General features: G+C 39.6%; 1 protein-coding gene across 1 annotated transcript in view; it reads left to right on the top strand.

Moving 5' to 3' along the window:
* LOC117523722 (neuropilin and tolloid-like protein 2) overlaps positions 1–20,567 on the top strand; it is a 107,049-nt gene that overhangs the window by 7,326 nt on the left and 79,156 nt on the right. Inside the window, exons 2-3 of the mRNA XM_034185323.1 lie at positions 12,914–12,970; positions 13,063–13,206. Of these exons, the coding sequence (XP_034041214.1) occupies positions 12,914–12,970; positions 13,063–13,206 (201 nt within the window). The remainder of the gene's footprint in view (positions 1–12,913; positions 12,971–13,062; positions 13,207–20,567) is intronic.

The following is a 20,567-nucleotide window of genomic DNA, read 5'->3' as shown; positions in this document are numbered from 1 at the left end:
GAAAAGAACAAAGAACTGTGTAAGGACACCAGGGACAAAACTGTAGACCTGCACAAGGCTGGGATGGACTACAGGACAACAGGCAAGCAGCTTGGTAGAAGACAACTGTTATGATTATTTATTAGAAAGTGGAAGAAACACAAGATGACAATCTCCCTCGGTCTGGGATTCCATGCAAGATCTCACTTTGTGGGGTAAGGATGATTCTGAGAAAGATCAGACCTACACAGGAGGACCTGGTCAATGACCTGAAGAGAGCTGGGACCACAGTCACAAAGATTACATTAGTAACACATGATGCTACCATGGCTTAAAATCCTGCAGGGCAGCAAGTTCCCCCTGCTCAAGCCAGCACATGTCCAGGCCCATTTGAAGTTCACCAGTGATCATCTGGATGATCCAGAGGAGGCATGGGAGAAGGTCATGTGGTCAGATGAGACCAAAATAGAGCTTTTTGGAATCAACTCCACTTACCATGTTTAGAGGATGAGAACAACCCCAAGAAAACCATCCCAACTGTGAAGCATGGGGGTGGAAACATCATACTCTGGGGGTGCTCTTCTGCAAAGGGGACAGGATGACTGCACTGTATTGAAGGGAGGATGGATGGGGTCATGTATTGCGAGATTTTGGCAAACAACCTCCTTCCCCCTTCCCTCAGTAAGAGCATTGAAGATGGGTCATGGCTGGGTCTTCCAGCATGACAATGACCCCAAACACACAGCCAGGGCAACTAAGGAGGGGCTCCGTAAGAAGCATTTCAAGGTCCTGGAGTGGCCTGGCCAGTCTCCAGAGCTGAACTCAATAGAAAATCTTTGGAGGGAGCTGAAACTCCAAACCTGAAAGATCTAGATAAGATTTGTATGGAGGAGTGGACCAAAATCCCTGCTGCAGTGTGTGAAAACCTGGTGAAAAACTACAGCAAACGTTTGACCTCTGTAATTGCAAACAAAGGCTACTGTACCAAATATTAACATTGATTTTCACAGGTGTTCAAATACTTATTTGCAGCAATAACATACAAATAAATTATAAAAAAAATCATACATTGTGATTTCTTTTTTTTTTTTAAGATTATATCTCTCACAGCGGACATGCACCTAACATGAAAATTTCAGACCCCTCCATGATTTCTAAGTAGGAGAACTTGCAAAATCGCAGGGTGTTCAAATACTTATTTTCCTCACTGTATATATAAAACTACTTAGGTTAGTCTCGCCACCATTAGGTCCAGTTATAAAGTAAAACTGAAATGTCACTGTGGATCACAGGATAATTAGAGGTGAAAACCAATAATGAATATGAGTTTGTAGCTCAGACAGATTCAGAATGGAATAGAATTGGCACGTGTTATTACCTCAGAATGGGCCCTATCTTGATGAGCTATGATGCACGGTCTATAGTGCAAGTGCATTTTTGGGAGTGTCTGGGCAAAAAAAAAAAAGTGCATTCAAAGATCTATTTAGTTAATTTGTTGTTGGTGTGTTCTCGGTCAACTTATGCTTGCAAAAAATTTGAGGTAAAATATACAAAGATGTACTGATAGAATGAAATTGTAACTCAATGTTTCTTAAAGCGGTGGAAGAGAAAGAAATATTAGATATTGTTAAAAATGTAAAAACAAAACATCAACTTTATTATAATGACATTGATATGACAACAGTAAAAGAGGTCATTGAAGGGATCTCAACCTTATACATCTGTAATTTATAATTTCAAACTGGTTCATTCCCAAACAAGATGAAAATAGCCAAAGTGATTCCACTGTACAAAACAGGGAACAAGCATCATTTCAACAACTACAGACCTGTGTCTTTACTTCCAGTTTTCCAAAATACTAGATAAACTCTTTAATAATAGATTGGATACATTCACTGAAAAGCACAAATTACTCTCCGATAACCAATATGGTTTTAGATGAATAAGTTTATTCAGCACGCACATGAACAAAATACCAACATAAACTCTTACTAACATAACAAATCAAAAAAACAAAAGAAAATACAACTCAATCAATTTCCCAAATTGGGTGCAGCCGAAGGCATGGGCTGAAGCAAAAGCTTATAAACGCCCACCCCGTACACCAGTTACTATACACAGTTAAATACACTCAAAACGAGATAACAATCAGAAAAAACAGAACAATCAAATATATGATAATAAACAAAAAAGAACCACAAAAACAAGTATAGTGAGAATTTGCATTATTTTTATAGACCCTTTTAACACCTACCAATGAACCACATGATTTAATATTATCAGCACAATTCTGACACCTTTTTACAGAAATACAATGACTTTTAACAGTAGTTCGAATCTTTCTTCTTTCAAATCTCAATGTTCCTCGCAAATGATAACTGGACTCCCTCATTTTAAACAACTCCAGATCTAGATACCCAGATCAAACAGCACAACATCATTAACAATAATACAAGCAACTGAAGAAATCACAAATGCCGTTGAACAAAATAAATATGCAGTTGGAATATTTATTGACATTAAGAAAGCCTTTGACACAATCAACCATGAAATATTAACCCCTTTATGCTTTTTTTTTTTTTTTTTTTTTGTAGGTGGAAAAAGTTGCATTAGTACCTTTTTAGATTTGTTTATTGTGAGTAGAAAATGACAGTGATACACTTTGGCAACAATTGTTGCCAGTGGGGCAAAAGGGGTTAATTAAAAAAACTGGAAAGATATGGCATCAGAGGTGTTGTGTCAGATTGAATGAGAAGCTATTTACTACAAAGACAACAGTTTGTTGAGATGGGTGATGTCAGTTCTGCGTGTTTGGTTTTAACTTTTCCCTGTGTATTTATTTTTTGTTTGATTGTTGTTTTCAGTTCCTTGTGTGTGTGCATACAAGCAGAGTGCATGAGTGTCGTAAACCCACTTATGTGAAGCATCTGAATGTCATGAACGCATCCTTCTCACACCTTGGAAAATCTTTGAGGGTCTCAGAGAGTGTCCTTGGTGAACAGTGATCATCAATCTTCTTTCAACCATTTTTAGCATTTTCAAAAATGTTTTGTTTTTCCATCACAGCTTTTGACATGCTTTGTTGACCCCTTTGCATTTGTGGATCTTGTAACATTGTTGTATATTCCATAACGTTGTTGTGCTAAAGATACACTCCACATGGGCTAAAGTGTCTGTGGTTATGTTGCAGTTATTTTTGCACACATTGCACAGTACAAGCTTAGTGCACCATGTCAACATACCGCTCACTAGATCACAAACTGTGATGTCCACACACTGCTTTTTTGTTCAGTTACAGTACATATCTGTGAAAGTGTGAATGATAAATACTGTGCTTGACTTTAGACCAGTGTTACTTCTACACAAAAACAATAACACGCCCACAGTGTGCACAGGTGAGTGCAATTTTACTGCCTACCTGCATGATGTGGGCACTGGGTGTGAAACCTACAACTGCGTCACTGTACAGAAGGGATGACACGTGCACTACACTGTGCACTGCTTTGCATCATGAAATTCAGTGGAGTCATCGAAACAGACTAAAGAAGGAGCCATTAAATTCTGTAGCAGATTCAGATCCAGGGTGCAGATTTCAGAACTCTGATCCCGTGCTTAACATAATGAGATAATTTTCATTGTCTGGAGAAATATTTTGAATATGTCAGAATTAGTGCAGGTGTCAGCTTGTCAGCTGGCCCCTGGGAGAGCACAGACCTCTGCCGAGGACAACACTTCTATCATCTCCGTCACCCACCCTTTAGTCCACTGGATCCCAACGTTCATCTAAATTCAAAGTAAATATATTCATTGAATCTGTCACATTTATAGATATGACAGAATAAAAAAAAAAAATGAAAGCCGTGTATCTTGAGCCGAGGCGTTTCCACTTCAGAATCTTTGTGCTCTACGTGTTCCCTTCTAGTTACCTCATGTCTACAGCCAAAATACTTCTGAAATAAATATAGTCAAACTTTACTAATTTGGGACAACAGAGAATGAAAATGATGCTTGAAATTGTTGAGTGGCTCAAGTTTTTAAGATATGTGACTCGGGGTTAATGTATGACCATTTGTTGAGGTTTTTTTTTAAGGAGTGTCACAAAAAGAGAACAGGAGAAATATTATGATATAAACAGAGAAACATGAAAAGACATCTGTTTGCAATTTATCATGAAAACTCTGCTATCAACACAATATAATTATGTAGATGTAAAAAATATCTTGGAAACAGTAGTCGGGAGGTGATGGTCTCCACATTAAAATCACCAGTGTAAAACTGGTGATTTTATTGTGTAGTGGTTAAAGCGTTGGGTTTGAGACCAGAGGAAATCACTAAGGGCCCTTGGGCAAGGTCCTTAATCCCCAAGTTGTAGTGAGCACCTTGCAAGGCAGCACTCTCACATCGGTGTTTGTGTGAATGGGTGAATGTGAGGCATAATTGGAAAGTGCTTTGAGCGTCTGATGCAGATGGAAACACTGTATAAATGCCGTCCATCTGTCAATCAGCCATTTGTATTGTCATATTTAACGTGCCAAAATGCAGAATAACTCCCCATTAAAAAAAAAAGTTTATCAACCTTGACATCAGAAAAAAGTGATGGAAAGCAGATTTTTTTTTTTTTTTTTTTCCTGATACAACAAGAAAGAAGGGTTTTCTTCAAACATGTGAAATTTCAGCTACAGTTTGCCAGAAGGCACATGGAATAGAATGTATCAGCTCCAGTGATTTAGTAACGTGTTACTCTAATATGACCGCTTTTTTCCAGTAATGAGTAATCCAACACGTTAATCTTTCCAAAATCAGTAATCAGATTAAAGTTACTTCTCCAAGTCACTGTACGTTGCTATTATTTTTTCACTGCGGGTCAATCGCAGCATTAAACTTGACCTGTGGGCAGGGGGAGGGCGTGGCTTGACTGAACTGCCAACTTTGCCCGCTTTCAGTGAGCTGCGAGCTTTTCCTCTGGGGTTTTCTGCAGCAGCTTCGAGTTGAAAAAAAGTCGTCGTCTCTGAAAGCGCGGTGACGACAGCACACCTGCACTGAGCTTTACAAAGACATTTTTACGCTCTTTTTTTTCCCCCCCTTTATTTAAAACTCTGAGCCGCTCTGTGTGTCTTCGCTAAAAACAGCTGATCTGCGCTGTGTTAACAACACTTTTTTTCCACTCAAATGTGCCTAAACTCTCTTTCAGAGGGCAACATGATGTAAAAACGGTGATATAACTTAACTTACCTGTCAATCTGGTCATGTTTTCTGCATAAATAAAGGTTAACCATTCAATTTCCTGCTGAAATGCCAAAGCAGGGGTGAATCCAGACAGAAAAGGGGCATGGAGTGGGGCAGGGACACGGCCCCCAACAACACCCCTAGATTAAAGGTCCACTTTTGAACTACTAGTAATACTACTTATAATAATAAAAATTTCAACAAATTAAATTAAAGAGAAGTTAAATGTTAGAAAAATTTTAGAAGGTGAAGCTTATTCATGATGCAGTGAGTCCCAAACAGGAAGTGCCAAATTTTGAGTCAAATGTCAAGTACTTCCTGGATCGACACTTCCTGGATTGACAGACGAGATCTCATGGAATCTCGCGGGAACTCAGATGAAAGTTAACACCGAAAAGGAAGTGCATAATTTTGAGTTCACATTGAAACGGGACATTCTCTCCACATGCAAACCATTTTGACACTTCCAGGGCTCCGTGCTCCTCAGAAGCATTTACTGGAAAAAGTTTGAAGGACCTAAATTACATGGTGAGGACTCTTTTCCAGGCATGTAAGATGCAAATTAGGAAATGATTAAAATGGCGGTGATTAAGAGGGCAGTAGCTGGGGAGTCTGGGGGGTGAAAACCCCTCAGAAGCATAAGATTTTTGCTATGATTATGCTCCCAGCATATTTACAGAAAATAATGTGTGATGGACCAAAATGAGATGGTGAGGACTCTTTTATCAGGCATGTGAGAATGTAAATAAAGAAAATGGCAGGGGGTTAAGAGGGCCGTAGATGGGGGGGGGGGGGGGGGGGGGTCTGGAGGACTGAAGATTTTTAGCCATGCTAATGCGCTCCAGAACTATTTACTGAAAAAAGTCTGAAGGACCTAAATGACATGGTGAGATACTGAAGACCTTCCCTCATTCATGTCTGTGACATATACATATTAGTTACATTTATAAACAATGTAGGTTAGAAATTAAAATTTTTAATGTTACAGTGCTGTCAGTTAAATATGAAGTAAAAAAGATGTCTTTATTTTATTTTTCATAAAACAAGTATTTATGTTCATTGAAGTCAAGAAAGGGTGACGATAAAGTGAGTTTTGGCAAAAGGGGTTATTTTCATTTTGAGGTGGCGGCGGTGGGGGGGTCAGGGTGTTGCCGGCAGCTGCTGAAAGTAACTATTAAAGTAACTACTAATCTAACTTAGTTACTTTTGAAACTGAGTAATTAGTAAAGTAACTAAGTTACTTTTTCAAGGAGTAATCAGTAATTGGATTACTTTTTCAACGTAACTGTGCCAACACTGCAACTCCCTGAACAAAAACTCACCTTGCAACCGTCGTACTTTGTGTCCAAGCTACCTCCATTGTCAAGCGGCAAGTTCCCGGCCCGGCTCGGTAAACTTTGTACTTCTTCGGCCAAAGCATCCACGCCACCTAGAGGACGTGCTGGTTCTTGCACCAGATGGAAAGGAAAAAAAATTGATGCATGCAGGCAGGTATGATAAACAAATGTTTCTTTTAATGGGGCATAAATAGTACATTTTATTTCTGAAGCAGACAACTTATAAAAAATTGACCCATATTATTTAATCAATAAGTGAGCAGAAAAATAAAAATTCTTGCTTTAATTTCAAGTGTTTTGTTTTTTTTTTTTGGTCCCCAACTAGGGGGATTTTCCAAGCTGAGATCAGTTTGGTAGCTTTATTTGTGGTTTTGTCTCTTATTGTTTGAGTTACTGCACTTCACTTTTCCCCGTGTCATAATAAATCATCTGGATTGTCTTTTGAACCATCTACAGCACTGCGGTATGACTCTGAACTAGATGTAACCGTTACTCTGCTGAGACCCACAGGTCCTCTGCTCCTGGTTACTGATGAACCCTTACTTCTGTCAAACATTTCGGATTGTGTGTTTTCTTTGGTATTTTTGGTCCGTTGGTTCTGTGAATCGGTGAAGGATCATTAGCGACACTTCAACAGTATCCTTTAATTCACTAAAAGCACTAAGTAAATAGCATCCATAAATAAATAAATAAATAGGAACAAGTACTGAAAACACTGATTAAAAGTGATTCCATATTTGGAGGCAGGAACAGCTAAGCAGTAAGCAAAGAATGTGACATGCAACAGATGTTGCGGTAAACTGGTTCATGTGAGAACAGATGAAACCAACAGGATGCTGCAAAATGAAGACTGTGGATTTGTTGGGTAGAAAAAAAACAGTGTGAAGTCACACATTCTTGACAGCTAAGAAAATAATTACAGAATTACTCATGACAAGCATGAGTCAGGACTAGAATGGGACAGATTATTTCTTGCTTTTAGTTTTTGGAGCATTTTTTTTTATCTTAAAAAAAAGAACAGACTGGGAAACTGGTATTTAAGTGAAAGTTGCATTGAATCATCAGGTCATGTGGTTAATTATGTGCTAAATGTCACATTGTCAGTGTTATTAATTGTCAATCAAACACAAAGCAGTAGAGTATGAATCTTTTTTGCTTCAAAACAGGAGCTTGACTGATGTTTTCATCATAAAAAAAATCTAACATTTTGTGAAGATTTGCCTCAACTAAATGCAATTAGAGATTTTACAATGAATTATCCAGACTATTTTTGTGTGGAAATGTCTGACACTATGACTGGGATTTGAAGGGGCCTATCTTCCACAACCATATTTAAAAAAAAAAAAAAAAAATGTATTTAAAAAAAAAAAGTAAAAATAGTAAGGCAAGTATCTCACTGGGCTACCAAACGTGAATGAGCAACAGATTCACAGTTGGCATCTCACTGAAGTGGTATAAATGACATGTTGCACACGAAGTGCTCAGCTGATATTAACCTGATATTATACTTGTGAATAGATGCTGTGGAAATTCCCTGACTGTATCCAGTAAGGAGCAGCTCTGTAAATAATAATAAATAAATAGGGCAGCATGGTGGTTTAGTGGTTAGCACTGTTGCCTCACAGCGAGAAGGTCATGGGATCGATTCCCACCTGTGGCCATTCTGTGTGGAGCTTGTATGTTCTCCCTTTGTTTGCGTGGATTCTCTCTGGGTGCTCCAGCTTCCCCCAACATCCAAAGACATGCAGGTTAGGTGAATTGAAAACTTTGAATTGTCTGTAGGTGTTGTGTGTTGGGGGGGGGGGGGTGGCTGGACAAGGTTGGGTTGTTTTGTGTTTATTTTCCTTCCCAGGTGATTTGGGGCTGTTCTCTGAGGAAAATGTGCTGCAGAAGAGTCTCCTCTGTTACGATGATTGGCTGCACCTGTTGCATTCTCGTGCGGCTCTCTATCAGGACAATCCACGACACCTGTGATGTTCACGTGCAGATCTGAGGACTTCCAGCTGGTACCAATGTAGTGATGAAGAACTACATTTAAACCAGCAGTGAATTGGATAAGATTGCCGGAGAATACGACCTTGTGACGACCGTGTGGGGACGCTGAGGGCCGTTTCAGAGTCTGACATCGCGCCTGTGAAGGAGGACGAGGGTGAGAGGCAAACGTTGTCAGCACACAACAGAGGTGAATATTCTGAAAAGTTTATCCGTGAATGTAAATTGGCGTTTATACGCAGCTATAAGTAATTATTGGTGGAAATTGTTTGGCGTGCTCCTCACGGCAGTGGCGTGTGGATTAATGATTCTCCACTAGCTGTGAGCAGCAGCCTCTTTGAACTAAGTTTGAAACCAGACCTAAACGTGTAGCTGATAAGTTTGCCTCTAAACGATATTTCGTAGTAATAAGTGTTGAATAATCTCATCTCTGTTCCTCCTTCGCAGTGTACAGTCTGGGAAAGTCACCTGGGGGGGGGTGTTGGTGGAACTCCTGAGTCTTGAACGTTCGGACTCCGACTGTTGAGACGCTGAGAGAGCGCACCGCCTTTTCACCTCACCAGAACTATAATTATTTAGTATTTCATGTATAGCACAAAGGGAGAAAAATAAATGTTTTCTTTTTGGAACTGCTTCTGATTATTTCATGCTGGGTTCAGTCAGATACTGGACCGCTCCTCAATCCGCGTCTAATCCATAACAGTAGGTGTGCGTGTTGGTGTGAATGTGTTTGTTTGTCTATATGTGACCCTGCATCAGACTGGCGTCCTGTCCAGGGCGTACGCTGCCTCGTGCCCTGTGACTGCTGGGATAGGCTCCAGCCCCCTGAGACCTGTTCTTGGATAAGCGGTTGAAGGTGTGTGTGTGTGTGTGTGTGTGTGTGTGTGTGTGTGCGCATGCACGCAATAAATAAATAATAATAACAAAGCCTTTTTTTCTCCACTGAGGAGAAAAAAAAACTAAAGGAAGAAAACTCTGAACAAGACACTCACCCACTTGCAGAATGAAAATATGTAATGTCCAGCGGCCCACACCATAAAGAGGTGCTTGCTGGCACCATCACACACAGATGGCCCATGATTGCCAGGTGCAGGATGAAATATGTAATGTCCGGCAGTCCAGGCCATTAAAGAGGTCCTGGCTGGTGTTGTCAGGTATGGATGATACGCACGACATCCTACTGTGGACAGATGTCCTCCTCAGTATTTGTCCCCTGCTGTGCAGAAGCCCACCTCTGTGTGTGCAGGCTGACCACCTCACAGCCACTAGCATGTGACTTTTTACCATTGTGGTCCTGATTCAGTTCAGCTGCGGCTGCCAGAGTCTCTCTCGGCCACTTCCAGAAGCAGTGTGTCTCTCCCCAATCATCTCTGCTATTTTGACGTTCATGCGTGACTCCCATGAGTAATGTCAGATGCGTATTTTTGTCTCAAATCACTCACAATGTAGTTTCGTCCGTCATCAACCCCTCACAAAGATCTCTCATGATTCTTGCATGTTATGAGCCAGGGAGACTACATTCAGAGGGCTTTCCAACACTCATGTTGGCTCTGGGAGTATTTGGCAAGGACCTTTGTTGCCTCATCAACTTCAAACTGTTCAAAATTCAGGCCACACGCAAGTGACACCCTGTGATTCTTGTGAGAAGATGACGCCTCCCAGTGAATATCACATGAAATCTCGCAAAATCCCTCATAAATGCCATTTGCAAGCTGTCACAGTCCAGTGAGATACTACACTAAGGAGCAGCTTGGACTGAAGGCAGCTATATTTTTGTTCAGTGGTTAAGCATATACACTGGATTGACTTTAACGTGCTTGGACAATACAAGTATCAGATCGGTGCCCTGTAATGGCAGATTCTCAATATCAAATAACTCAGATCAGTATTTTAGGCAAGAAAATAAGTAAATCCTTGATCGGGACATCCATTATACAAATAATGAATGTTTGAGTTCAATGGTACGAATATTTCATGAGGTGAAAGCTAGAACATATGGTTTGTTCCAGCTTTCACCAAATTAAATATTCGTTCCATTGGAAGAATGTAAAAATATTTAAAAAGTTTTATATAACGGCTAAAATAGATCCTTGTCATTTGATATTGTATTAATTTATAAACAGAAAAGGGACTTACATTTTGGTGTTCCACTGCTGCTAAAGTGCAATACGAATTTTAAATATGAGTCCAAATTGTGACGTGCTTCCAAAAAAAAAGACGACTACGTGTAGCTCGGCAGGCCTCGTCCTCTCTCAAGCTGGTCTTGGCAGCGCGACTTACAGTTGCAGCGGCCTTCACCTATTTTACCTCAATTCGGATGACGGACTGCTTCAAGTTTAGCGCACATAAACAATGTCAAATGTATATGTGTTGTCTTTAATTTTGATGTGTGCCATTATTACAGTAAACGAGTAGTAATTGTGGATTAATTGCTGTATCTTGTCTGAGGTAATTGGAGTGTAAACATAATTGCCCTTTTTTGGGATCAATAAAGTTGTCTGAAGCTCCTCAGTCCAGCGAAAAATCATGTCAGCTTTCAGCTTTACAAACTTCATGTTTGTTTTAAAGCTAAGTGCCGTCCAGGTTGTGTGAGTGTGCATGTGTTGTGTGGGAAGTGGGATGGCACTTGTGTGTGTACTTCCAAAAAAAAAAAGTGTACTTTCTCAGTGCAGCAAAAAAATCACACCAGAAATTAGTCCAGCTTTTCATTCTAACTTCCTCCTTACAGCTCTTCATGCCTCCAGACGGCTTACAGTGCAGTGGATTTGTTTTGTGTGTGTGTATGTTTGCGCGCAGGGTGCAATGTTACCAAACGTATGGAACCAAATTTGCACTCCAAATGCAATGCAACACAAATGGGATGAATGTCACGTGACACACAAAGCACTAATCAAATGACAAGGATCCAATCAGCTGTTATATAAAACTTTACAGTGCATCCACATGGAGCTGCTGCTGTGTGCATCTAATCCTGACATTGCAGCACAACCAGTGTACTTTGACAGGTTGCACTTGTTTCATGAACTTGAGTAACGCTGCTTGTTGTATTAGTGAAACTGGAGAATATATTTTGCTGAGTAGAGAAAACTGGAGCCTAATGTTAGTGAGCAGCTGCACGCCCACAACACTTTTTTCAGCCTTATACATCTGATCATTACAATATGATGTTACACACAATCAATCCCTGCGCAAAATGTTCCCTCTTTTCTGAACACATAGTTCATTGTCACTACATTTATTTGAATTCAGTATTGCAGTTGCTAACTATGACCATATATTGATCTGCTTTTTACTCTTCTTTTTTCAGTCATGTCAGTTATGATGTTAGTTTATCTGATCACAAATAATATTTGGCTGATTAGTATATTTTATTTATTTATTCTTTGAGGAGCAATATTAACAGGGATTAAAGAGAAAATCTTCTGAAATCAAATCGTAAGCTGTTCACCATCTACCTTTTTATAGAAACCCTTTGGCCATGGTGTCCTAGGATTTAAGGTACAACAAGGTGGAGACAGCTAAATTGTGAATTGTTCTCCTGCTGAACAAAATTTTATTTCACTCACTAAAGCCCCCCTCATACATAGCAAGAATGTGCAGGAACCAGGCCGAAACGGCAAATATGCGTGTGTGCTGAAATGACAACTCAGTTGTGTGTGTGTGTGTTCATAACGGCTGCATGAACCACTAAGTGTGTGCACGGGGCGCACATGAGCGCAGGGAGATTCTTCAACAGGTTCTTTGCTGGAAACAAATTGAAACTAAAAGTTTTGGAGATTTCCTTATTATTCACATCAGGCAGCACTGCACATCAGCTGCAGATCAATTGTATACATTAAATTGTATCTGTAAATTGAATATTGAAGCCATAACAATTAGCAGTTATTTGAAGCAGACTTTCTGTCAATGATTTAACTTATAATTTTTGGAAAGTCATGCTGCCTGAATTATCTGTGTGGTCAACTAGTTGTTTACTGGCTGTTTGTTGTGGACTGTTACGACTAGTCTGAGCTTTTTCTGAGCACCGTGCTGGCTCATGGGGTCAGTAAGGGCTTGAGCAGTGATTCCCAAGGCGTGGGCTGTGGCTCCCTTTCTGGCTGTGAATGTACTATAGGTGCGCTGAAAATACCGCATGTTGTTTTTGTGATAGTTTATAATTACAGATTTGTTCCCTACCCTCATACGTTTGGGAATGATGGTCTGGAGGTCTAGACATTGCTTGTGTATTGTCTTGGATTGACTTGTTGAAATTTGGCGCTATATAAATAAGTAATTGAATTATTTATAGTGCAGTCAACACATTTAGTTGGAGAAGAACTGAGTTGATCCTCAGTGGGCTAGTGGATGTGTAATGAATGTGTACTTCCTGTGTTTTACAGCCTGGATACTCTTCTTTCTCATCAACGAGGGCTTTGCTCTGGCACAGAGGCCTAAAGGTAGGCTACTTTGTTCAGCTACACTGACTGAAAATGAGAGATATCTCTGTGAACTGTCCGACTTCACTCCGTCTCTGCCTGTGTTTTTTCAGACTCCCCAAGTGATCACGGCGCTCCTAGCCCGAACCAGAATGAATGTGGCACCTGGATCCGCAACATTAACGGAGGGGTGTTCACGTCACCCAACTACCCCAACACCTACCCTCCCAACAAGGAATGCGTTTACATCCTGGAAGGTAAATCCAAGTCATTTCCCATCGAAACAAGCTCTCAGCTGGACACAGTTTGCAGCTTCATCAGCACGGTGGCTTTCTTTGAGGCAGACCTGCATCCTTTTTTCAGGTTTGCAATCATCTTGAGGCTTGCTGGTCGAGCCGCCCTACGTTGGATTTACTGTGAAAATGAGGCCGAGTGGCGCGTTGTGGGTCGGGTGCACCGGATAAAATGGAAAAGTGATGGCAATTGATCCTTAATGAGGGATTTGGTGGCGCACCTTAGAAAATAAATTCCATGAATGCCACTCAGGATGTCTCATTAGCAGTGTTGCACTATGGGAAGTGCATTTTTGATCATCTATAACTTGATAAAGTTAAATCACTGCCTCTCATGCAATCACTAAAGTAGATCTGTGATGCATGTTTGTCTTCTTGGGAAGACTTTACATGTGGCTCAAGAGCTCCCCCTTGTGGTCAGAACAAGCCCAGGCCTGTTGCTGATGAATAAAGGCTTGATTCTGTTACAAGCAGCCTGAGCGCACTCGTGCCCTCAGTATGTTGATTTTGTCTTTATTCTAGTGATCGTTATTATTCTCTCTCACGCTCACATTTGGCAGAAGCTCCAATCACACAGTTTTGTCATCATAATTTGTGGTGAGCGGAGCTCTTTGATTGTGTCGTGTGCCTGCAGTTCGTCAGCTCAATAGACCGAGTGATTATATTTTCTGCTCCTCCTGTGACATTCTGTGACACACACTTGTGCACGAGAGAAGAAAATTACTTCCACACAATGAGATTCTGCAGAGTGCAGAGCGAACATGTGTCTGAAGACGTGCGGGCGGACACAGCGGCCCGACTCAAATTCAAAGGCGACAACAATCGCACAAAAAAGACAAACTTCTGTTTTAACCGCTACAAGGTGACAGATGGTTGCAGAGTCTAAATCTGGGGGAAGAAAAATCAAACTGTTTGATTGCTGTAAAATATTGCCAGGAAACGGTGCGTGGGTCTTGTAACAGTTTAGCAAATCTGCTTTTAATTTCAACATTGTGTGACAGTTGTTGCCTTCATTTCAATCGTTAGCATCCTCTGCTTATGATGTCACAAAGGCTAGATGGGGATAAAAGAGCCATGATTGCCTTCTTCCATCTGTTGGCCATCTTTACCTTGACAGAGTAATGTGTTCTTGTTGTCGTCGCACCTTTGAGTTGAAGTGATTCATCAGTTAATCAGCCAATGCAAAAATAACAGTGATTAATGGTTTATGGAATTTGCCACAAAAACAAATGCATTTCCAGCTTTAACATAAACTGGTTTGATGCATTTCTCTGCCAAATTGATCCGCTTTTATATCAGTGTGTTTTAAAATGTCTCTAAACTAACCTAAAATTCTGATCAAATTTGACATAATGTGGGGAACTGATTTTGTAGCAAGTATTCCTGTTCACTAGCACTTTAAACAGGTTCTAAACATTTCCAAGTCACTGATAAATAAGATACTTTCTGGAACAGTGCTTCCCAAAGTGTGGCCTGCGGCAACCACCCGAGATAGATAATTTAAAAAGAAATAAAAATGTCTTTGCGTTTTCATTTTGTAATGAAGTTTAAAATTACCCAAATATATTTCAGATTATTTTTAAAACTGTAATCTGAAGTAATAAAACAAATCTATAGGATTCAAATGATTTGATATACTTCATTGATCTGACCTAGTTTAAGAAAGGGAAAGTTGTACCTATATATTGGGACCAACCCAGTATATAGGTACACTTCCCTCTTATACAGTTGTATGCAAACATTTGGGCACCCCTGATAGTTTTCATGATTTTCCTTTATAAATCATTGGTTGTCTGGATCATAAATTTCAGTTAAATATATCATATAGCAGATGAACACACTGATATTTGAGAAGTGAAATGAAGTTTCTAGTATTTAAAGAAAGTGCAATAATTATTTAAACAAAATTAGACGGGTGCATAAATTTGGGCACCCTTGTCATTTTATTGATTTGAATACATTTAGCACTAATTATTGGAACACAAAATTGGTTTGGTAAGCTCATTGACCCTTGACCTCCTTACACAGGCGAATCCAATCATGAGAAAGGGTATTTAAGGTGGCCATTTGCAAATGATTCCCCTTTTTGCATCTCTTCTGAGTGGCAACATGGGAGCCTCTAAACAACTCTCAAATGACCTGAAAACAAAGATTGTTCAACATCATGGAAGGATACAAAAAGCTATCTCAGAGATTTCAGCTGTCAGTTTCCACTGTGAGAAACATAGTGAGGAAATGGAAGACCGCAGGCACAGTACTAGTTAAGGCCCGAAGTGGCAGGCCAAGAAAAATCTCAGATAAGTTGAAGCAAACAGTCATAGTCAACCCACAGACCTGCTCCAAAGACCTACAACATGATCTTGCTGAAGATAGTGTCTCTGTGCATCGTTCAACTATACAAAGCACTTGTCCAAAATACCTTCAACCAGATTCCAGTTTCTCATTGGAAGCTATAGGAAGTGTTTAGAGGTTGTTATTTCTGCAAAAGCAGGATGTACTAAATATTGATGTATTTTTTTCTGTTGGGGTGCCCAAATTTATGCACCTGCCTAATTTTGTTTAAAGAATTATTGCACACTTTTGTGCAATAAACAACACTTTTTGAGGTGTTGTTGAGGTTTCATGCAGCTTGAGATTAGCATGTCAGTTTCTTTCCATTCCAAAGCTGGTGGCCAGGGCCACCGCTGATTGTGTTATGAGCGAAGTGCCGCGCAGGGACTCCCTGTACCACAGGAAGTCCCAAATGGGAAGTGCCAAATTTTGAGTCCACAGTGAAACAGGAAATGTCAAACACTTCCTGGATTGACAGATGAGATCCCATGGAATCTTGCAGGAACTCAGTGGCAAGTTCACATTGAAACAGGAAGTGCCAAATTTTGAGTCCACAGTGAAACAGGAAATGTCAAATGTTGAACACTTCCTGGCATGGGTGGAGCTAGAGCAGAGGCCAGGGTTGCACTGGACTCCCCTGAAATCTGATTGGACACAGATGATTGACATGTCACACAGTGGTGGGCACAGTTCTGCTCATCCACTAACGGCTAATTATCGAAGCTAAAGTTTTCATTCTCTGATTAGCTTTTCAGATAACTTTGAAAACTATCATCAGACCAATCTTCTGATAAGTTTTGGTCCGATAATTTTTAGATTTTTATTTTGGAGGTGTGGTGAACAAAGCTTTATAGTTATAAACATTTATTAAGTTTAAAATCACTTGAGTACCTACCTGTTAAATGTTTTGTAGTAGATATGCAGTTCTATCCTCTGCAAACAGAGGAGAGCTGGTTCAAGAAGAAACTGCTCTATCCTCTGTAGGCAAAGGAGAACTGTTCATAGAAAGTAAAAAAAAAAAGCTTCTTTTGCCCTCATACTGATACGCTGGAAATATCACTCAAGTCATCCAGAGGCATACAGTTTATTTATGTACAAGTTATTTACGTAAATTAACGTCACGTCTGAAGTTTTATAAAGTGAAAATATCATATGTTTTAGTTTTAAAGTATTCCACCAATTTTGATTTGGCAAGTTTTCACAGTCTCTACTGCCATCTACTGGCCAGTAGTGTTCATGGCAGTATAAGCATCTGGACACCAGTAGATGTCAGTATTCTATTTATTTTGGCCCCGGTTATATCAGACGTTAAAATAACAACTTGACTTTTTGGCTTTTTGCAAATGGCCTTTTTTTTTTTTTTTTTTACAAATAAAAAAAGGCATATTTTACAAAAGCACATTTATATGTAAATACCAACACACACACCTCAAATTAACATGTTGGTTTTTACATAGAATGAATGAGTAAACCAATCGGTGTTAGCAGAGGCACATTTTACCCATAATCCCTTTGGCATCTGTCTGTGTTTGTTTGTTACAAAACTTCAGAATTAGTGCATTATTTAAAATTAAAAGATATGTTATATTTTAACTTTGTAAAATGACAGAATTGACCTTAATGGAGTTATTCTATCGGTATTAATTTTATTTCTAAATCAAAACCATAAGTCAGCACTGCTTTATTTTCCAAGATATCCACCTCACGGTGACACTGCTATTGAGTAGAGAGTTAAGCTTTGCTGCTTCTCTCAGCTGCTTCTGTGGCTCCTGTCATTTACACAGGAGCTTCCAGGGCGCTCAAAGACAGAAGTGCTGACTCATTGTTTGGGTGTGCGGTCATTTTTGATGCTGCCAGAAGCGATCGTGGTGTTAAAACTCAAAATCAACTTGTTAGTAGTTGCAAGTGTACTGGAGACAATAGTGAAAGTTATTGGTTAACTGTAGCTTCTGATAAATATTTGGGTGGTTTATTGGTTTAGCTTTATAAATGATAACTTTTTAGTTAGCTGATTATCTGCTATCAAAGCTAACTTTTTGGTTAGCTGTGCCCACCACTGATGTCACGGCACTGGATGTCTAGTTGGAAAGAGCTGCATTTTTAAATGAGTCACATTGACTGCTTGGTTCCTCCTGTCCAGTAGTTGGTGCTGTGTACCACAAAAGTTCTAATCTGCCTAAGAAGTAAAATGTTTGCCTCAGATTTGAACTGAACACACGTTTGAACTGTGGACTAATAATGACACCAAAGTTATATTGATGAGTAAATGACCATATTTTATGCCAGAAATGAGGTCCAGGTTGTTAAAAGCGGCATTTCTCCTTTAATTCAGGTTGTCTTGTATATGCATGTCTCCAGTGATTTTTAAACAAGCAGGCAGCTGTTGAGTAAAAACCTGTTAAATTTGCTCTCTGAGTGACACCAGGATGATGCATTTCACTTAAAAATACACATACCACAAAGTGTTTCTCAACTGTGCTCAAAGATATTGGAACAGTTGTCATTTCACACATTTTAATTTGTTTATGCCATTTCAAATACAAATAAATAAATCAATCAAAAGTTATCTTCCTTAAACTCAAGCTTAAAGCAAATGTCTACAACCTGATATAAATTAATTAAAAATATAAAATCCAGCTTCCTGATGAAGTGGTGTAGAGGAGGATTTTCTTAAAAAGAAGACCTGAACGTTCACCTACAATTTGACAGAAAGAACCTCTGAGATGCAAGCCTAGATTTGATGTTTTGGTGAAAGAAACTTTTGTATTTCTTCATAATTGATGTAAATAAAGTCCAAGACATATTCAATGACTTGGAAATGTTCATGTTTCCTTCCCCTGAATTCTCTGAAGAAAACTGGCAATAAAACTAATGGTTATTTACAGGTATTATCAAGTTTTAGAGATTTGCTTTCAGTTTGAGTTTGAGGAAGGTAATTTCAGAAATTTTTATTCTTTATATTTTTTGTATTTCTTGTATTTGAAATGGCATAAACAAATTAAAATGTGTGACATACCAAGTGTTCCAATACTTTTGGCGGGCACAGTATACTAACCTTATGATGAGTGCAAAATGAATGTGGTATTGTTAATGTTGTGTTTAAGAATATTTAATTTTCACTGTTGCTGCACTTTGTGTCAAATCATAGTCATATCGTATATCATATTGATATGACAATATTGAGATACGATAATTTGGCCATATTGTACAGCTCTACTGTCAACTAGCTGAAAACATTGAATATTAATTTACATCTATATTTAAAAAAAAATGCTTAAAGTGGCAGGGGGTTAAGAGGGCTGAAATTAGGGGGATCTGTGGGATGGAACCCCCCCCCCCAGAAGCTTAAAGGCAAAAAAGAAAAATGTTTAAAAAGGTGAGGGGGGGGGGGGGGGGGGCAGAGCCCCACCAGAAGCTGAAAGGTTTTTAGTCATGCTCATGCTCCCAAGAACCATTTTACTGAAGAAACTCTGAAAGACCTAAATGACATGGTTAGATGGAGAGGAGCTTCTAGGCATTTGAGAGGCAAATAAAGAAAAATACTTGGGGGGTCTGTATTTAACACATTTTAATTTCAGCCTTTGAGCGGGTGGAGCCCCCCAGAGGCTTAAAGGTTTTTGCCATGCTAATGCTCCCCTGAAGCATTTACTCAAAGTAAGTCTGAAGGACCTAAATGACATGGTGAGATGCTGAAGAGTTCGTTCATGTCTGAGAAATATACATATTAGAATAAATGATAAATTGATGGATTGTAAAATAATAATCACATTGATGGATGATTAAAAGAGCTTAGCTGCACCTCTGCAGTTGTTTCTTGTCATTTACACACTGCAGTCCACATGTATGTTATCACTCATCTTCCTCTAACCGTACATGTTTGCCTTTTCCTCCCAGTGATGATTCATGTCTCCTCCCCAACATCTTCATTTAGTCCGATTCATCTTCCGATGTGGGTCTGAAGTGTGTTTTCACAGTTTTTGTTTTTTTAGCAAAGGAAAATTCAGTCAGTGTTTAGGTTTGCTGTGTTCGTTCAAGTGTGCAGAATTCATTCATGCATAACTCTCCTATTTAGCAGATTTGGAAAGCACAAATAAAAGCATACAGAGAAATCAGTTTAAAATCTGCAATGTGAAAGTGGAAAGTTACTCTGTCTGCAGTCACGGTGCTGCGATGCTGCGGTGCTGCGTCTCAAATAAAATACTATAAATAATATTTGGGCTCAGAGGTCGATGTTGCCTCTCTGCACTTGGTAAATGTTGTGAATGTATAAAACTGTTTTAACGTTGAAATTAAGAAAACCTGCATGTGGCTTTCACATTTTGAGCTCCAGATTAACTGCGCTGTTGCAGTCAAGCTGTCAATCACTGGAAGTGTGGTAACAACCAGGGTGAGCTCACAAAGGAATTTTCTTTTTTTTTTTTTTAAAAAAAACTTCCTGTGACCCCAAATAAGTTGAAGCTCTTGGAGTAAGAATCATTTTTAAAAATGTGCTGCTGCACTTTCCACACCAAAGTCCTAAGCAAATTTATTACAACAGATTCACTTGCAGGCAGTGGTTAGCACTGTTACCTCACAGCAAGAAGGTCATAGGATCGATTCCCACCTGTGGCCTTTCTTTGTGGAGTTTGCATGTTCTCCCTATGTTTATGTGGGTTCCCTCCAGGTGCTCCGGCTTCCTCCCACATCCAAAGACATGCAGGTTAGGTGAACTGGAAACTTTAAATTGTCCGTAGGTGTGTGTGTGAATGTTTGTTGTCTATATGTGGCCCTGCGTCAGACTGGCGTCCTGTCCAGGGTGTACTATGCCTCGCGCACCATGACTGCTGGGATAGGCTCCAGCCCCCTGAGATCTGATCTTGATTAAGCAGTTGAACATAAGTGTAAATTGCCCATAGGTGTGGGTGTGTTTGTTTGTCTATATGTGGCCATGCTACAAAGTGGTGTCCTATCCAGGGTGTACTCTACCTCACACCCTATGACTGCTGGGATAGGCT

This window comes from Thalassophryne amazonica, chromosome 2 (genome assembly GCF_902500255.1).
Source record: "Thalassophryne amazonica chromosome 2, fThaAma1.1, whole genome shotgun sequence".
Lineage (NCBI taxonomy): Eukaryota > Metazoa > Chordata > Actinopteri > Batrachoidiformes > Batrachoididae > Thalassophryne > Thalassophryne amazonica.
Note: the sequence above shows the minus strand (reverse complement) of the source record. Positions and strands in the feature narration are given on the sequence as shown.